The sequence below is a fragment of the Triticum dicoccoides genome, chromosome 1B, assembly GCF_002162155.2.
Source record: "Triticum dicoccoides isolate Atlit2015 ecotype Zavitan chromosome 1B, WEW_v2.0, whole genome shotgun sequence".
Classification (NCBI taxonomy): domain Eukaryota; kingdom Viridiplantae; phylum Streptophyta; class Magnoliopsida; order Poales; family Poaceae; genus Triticum; species Triticum dicoccoides.
In genome coordinates, this window is record NC_041381.1 from 710,567,245 (window position 1) to 710,572,050 (window position 4,806).

Consider the following 4,806-nt stretch of genomic DNA (forward strand, 5'->3'; position numbering starts at 1 on the left):
ATAAGTTTACCATGACTTAATAGTATTGCATGTATGCTTTCCAATAAGATAATAACAGATCTGTAGGTGAGCTTGGATTGGTGATGCAGAGAGCCGGCGATAATGGGTGAAAGAAGAAAAGGAGCAATTTAGTAGTTAAAATAAGACGATGTTTTTTATAAAATCTTCACTGGACCACTACATTATGTATGCCCCAGTGCGCTTTAAATTTTCTCTTTGTGCAACATTACATATCAATTTATTTATAAGACAATATTAATCAAATATCTATATTTCAGCTAGATTTTGTTTATTAGGTTTTAGATGGTTTTCCCCGGTACCCAGAACATTTTGAATGTTATCTCTTTAGGTTCTCGTATTTAGCTCATGGCTCCAACTCTGGTTGAAGGGAAACTCAAGGTTCCAACTTCATGTGCTCTCTCTTTCATTGTGTTTATTAGAGCATAAAATTGGTAAATTTGATGACCCAAAAGCAGTTTTAGGTATAGGAGATAGAAAGTGAGGGAAACTTTTTTTCTCTTCTCTAACGGATACATAAATTTGTACCATGAATCAGGTATGTGCGCGCCAAGGAAGGAAGAGGAGATAAAGATTGACATCTTTCATGCTTTGGATGAACATTTCCATTCACAACTTTCTTTTTCCGTGGCAACGCATGAGTGTGGCGCTGTCATAGTAGAGCCCGTGATGAAAGGTAGGTCATAGTAGAGCCCGTGATGAAAGGTAGGTCCAGTATAGAACCAACAAGTAGTAGCAATAAAATGGGAATGCAGTTGCCAACCTTGTCCTTGCTGCTGGCCTGCCACAGCGGTGTCGATTACTAGCTTACTTAGAATACAAGTTTGTGAATCTTGTGATAAGAGCGAGCGTTGAGAGTGAGCGGGATGGGGTTGAGGTTAGTTTGTTCAGTTATGGGTGTATGAGCAGAATAATGTCCTTATTTTAGAAAATGTGACAAATTGCATTTTATTAGAGATTACTTTGCAACAAATTGCATGAGTGAATGGTTCATATAATTTTTTCGTTAAGTCGTACAATTTTTTGGTTAGGATAGAAGAGTAAATGCATTGTTTGTTGCTTCATGAGTTAATAATGGACACAGTGACGCATCAGTTGCATGCCCAATAAATGACATCATATTTTTGTTTCGTGATAATGCAGGACATTCAACTGTATATTACAACGTGGTAATGGTCCAGGAGACATCGAATCTGGCTTCTTGGCTGCTGGGGCATCATAAGCGGCGCATGCCTCCTCTCCCTTGATGGAGGTGGCGGATCGGCATCAACACAGCAGGAGAGGATCAGGGCGGAGAGCAGGGCGATTGGTGGGGGACTCCTCCTTGGTGCTCTGTGGGAAAGTACAGTGTGTGTGTGTGTGTGTGTGTGTGTGTGTGTGTGTGTGTGAGAGAGAGAGAGAGAGAGAGAGAGAGAGAGAGAGAGAGAGAGAGAGAGAGAGAGTCATGGCGAAGATGAGGTGGGTGTCATCTGATTTTAAAGAAGAGAGCTTCAGCGAGAAATGTCGCGCTATGGTGGGAAACCAAGTGGGAAACGGAGGGTCAGACAAGAAAAGGGAAGGGTGCAAGGTGGGGTGGAGTTTTTGTGTTGTGAGCGCGTGTTGCAGATACCATGGCCGATAGTCTCGACAACACATTCTCACCCACATATAGGCCGGATTTGAGGGAACCCAGACTATCTAGACGGTTGAATTTTGGTGAGCCCACTGGACACCCGTTTGATGTCCAAACACGTCCGAACGTATGAGGGAGAAATGAGCTTCGACCTTTGGAGACGATCTTAATCATTTGTTTGGTTTATTTATATGCATTGTAGGGCTGCGACCAGGTCGACCTAGGGCAGCTCACAACCGCTGCTTGCCTGACGGTGTTCCTTCTGAGCGTGTGGGGTTTCTGGTCTATAAAAGCGTCCACCGGATTGCTTGCGTAACGCGCTCCCGGCCGGATCTCATTCGACGTGAGCTGCGGTGTATTATCTCCGACATCGAGGGTACACGGTGACATGTTCGTGTGCGCACACCGGTATGTGCGAAAATAGGGTTTTCCTAGCTGCGTGGGCAGGAAAATAAGTACGTTGGCTTCGCTAGGCCACAGCGCACGCACACATACTAAATTTCTGACAAATTTTTTTTTGCCTTGTCTAGGAAAAAGCAGATGGATGCACAAGAAATTAGTACCACCTCCGATAGAAAAAAAATCTTTTCGGCGGCGGATGAAGAAAGCTTTATTAGTAAAGGTATAGATATAGATTAATGTACAGTCTGGAATATACTGGATGCAATATATGGTGGATCTCTATATACGTTCAAAATACGTATTTTTTCCTGCCATAATGAGACCAAGAATTAATTGCCATGACTAATGAAACCAAGAATTAATTCTGATAGATTTTACATTAACTAATTAATACCCAGTCTGGAATACACTGGTTGCAATATACGCTGGAGTAGTAGTAGTATATATCTTGGCATGTTCAAATACGTTTGGCCATAATAAAATCCAAGAATTAATTGCCACGATCTATTTGATCTCGAGGTGAACTGCCACCCGTACATTGCTGATTGCAAATTAAACAAGGCATTAATTATAATCATGTTCTGAGATCAAGACAGGTATACTCCGTATATACGCCAGCTGGGATCGAGGCATATAGGTGCCATAATAGGCAAGCTTTGAGGCGATATATACTCTGCTGTATGCATGTATATAAACAGAACAGCGGCGGCATGCAAGTAGTAACACCATATCATTTAATCGATAAGATACGCCAGCCAACACAATATTTGATTTTCCCTGGTGGAATTAGAAAGCAGTGCAAGCTCGATATTTGCATGCGTGAAGCAGCCTGATTACAAATGGACGTCGGAGATCGACCGGCCACCCCTATAAATACCACTGTACCTTGGCCGGGTACAAGGCACACACCCACCACCAAAGCCCCAAGCAGCAAGCAACAGAGCAAGAGCAACCGTAGTAGTTTCAGTCATAAGCTAAAAGGTTCATAGCCATCGTCCTCCATCTCTGTCTGGTCCTGCATCTTCCACTAGTTTTCTCTCCATGCATGCCCACAAGATCGATCTAGATTGTTCAAGCTAGTGCATTTTGATCAGTTTTGATCTATGCAACACACTTTCTGGTTGTTGTTGGCAGCCATGTATAGGCATCTATTTTCGCCATTCTTTTTTTGGTTCTGTTCTTTGCTTTCTTTTCTTCATCCTTATGCTGTTTTTTGTGAAGAATTTCATAAAGTGGTAAATTACCAATTAAGAAAATGCACCTGTTGCAACAACAGCTACGTACATATATCTGTTCCTTCCTCAATTTGTTTCTTCTGCCTTTTTTTTTGCATCACCGCTGGTACATACAAGATCGAGATTGTTAGAGGCGCTGCCTAAACACGTGCACATCACTGCCTATATATGTTGAACTTGTTGTTGGCACGAAGCCATGCGTATGGATCTATATTAGATACCGTGCATGCACGTTGCCAATATATGATTTTTTTTATTAGCTGAGATCTATGAAATGTGTGGTCATCTTCCAGATGATTTGTAACCGATCAGTTTGCAACTAAAATGCACAAGCTTGCACTGCTATTGACTAATTATTAATATTATTATGCTCGGGTTAATTACACTTGTAACAATCTCCTTGCAAATGTTATCTAGGTGTGTATCAGAAATAACTAATATCCTTATTAATTCTGTTTGCAGTTATTTTAGCTAGCTGATCATGGCATCATCCCTCAAGGCACTGCTTGTTGAGGATATTAAGGTTGACAGCATGGTTCTCTCCTTCATGCTACGCAGATTTCACTGTGAGGTCACCCTGGTTAAGAATGGGAAAGAAGCTGTCGATATGTTCCTTGAGGGTAACAAGTTCGACATTGTTCTGTGTGACAAGGACATGCCCATAATGACCGGTCCTGAGGTACGCACTTGAGTTAATTTACGGTTTCTTTCTTTTCCATATATTGGATGGTCAGCTCACCGACACTTGTACATCTTACTCCACAGGCAGTCATGAAGATCCGTGCTATGGGAGCCACCGATGTGAAGATCGTCGGGGTGTCCGCTGATGATAACGCCATGGAGGCGTTCATGAGTGCCGGTGCTGATGACTTTGTACCCAAACCAATGACGCTTGAGGTCCTCGGGCCTATGATTCAGGAGGTCATCGACAGGAAAACTAATTAGCGACGCTTGCTCGATCCATCCTTGGAGGAAGAAATTAAGCTAGCTCATATACTATGAATCTTTGCTAGCTTTGTTATGCATCATATTATTGTCGGGTTGTCATTTTGTTTTCGAGGTCAAGCAGAGAGGCTACCCATAATTAAATCATTGGGATCGATGTAATGTGCAACATTTTTGAATTTAATCTATTAATCTATTACTTCTCTTTGATTTATGCTTCAGGGTGTGTGACATGTGCATGTGTTCCAGAGGCAAGTTATTTGAGTCTCAATTAATTTGATAATTGTTTCACGGTTTCGATTTCTTTCATTGGTTTCTAGAAACATGAAACAAATACTATATGAATGGCGCATTTAATCACCAGAGACACGCCAACATTTATTTGATATTCCCCAATGAAATTTAAAAAGCGGTGCAGATTGATATTGACCAACGTGACTTCAAATGGACGTGGGCATCAACCTGCCATCCCAACAAATACATACATAATAGGAGAAAGCAACCCTCCTCCATAAGCTTAAGGTTCACAATTCCCTCCTTATCTACCAAAACCACAAGATATTTCAAAATGGGTAGGCATACAACATACTATAA

The 4,806-nt window shown here is 41.7% G+C and overlaps 1 protein-coding gene across 1 annotated transcript; it reads left to right on the forward strand.

Annotated features, from left to right (window-relative positions):
• The first annotated feature begins 2,944 nt into the window (after positions 1 to 2,944).
• LOC119314353 (two-component response regulator ORR42-like) lies at positions 2,945 to 4,430 on the forward strand. Its single transcript, XM_037589082.1, has 3 exons — positions 2,945 to 3,013; positions 3,730 to 3,946; positions 4,033 to 4,430. The coding sequence occupies exons 2-3, from the start codon at positions 3,749 to 3,751 to the stop codon at positions 4,210 to 4,212; spliced, it is 378 nt and encodes a 125-aa protein (XP_037444979.1). The 5' UTR covers positions 2,945 to 3,013; positions 3,730 to 3,748; the 3' UTR covers positions 4,213 to 4,430.
• Positions 4,431 to 4,806: the final 376 nt, after the last annotated feature.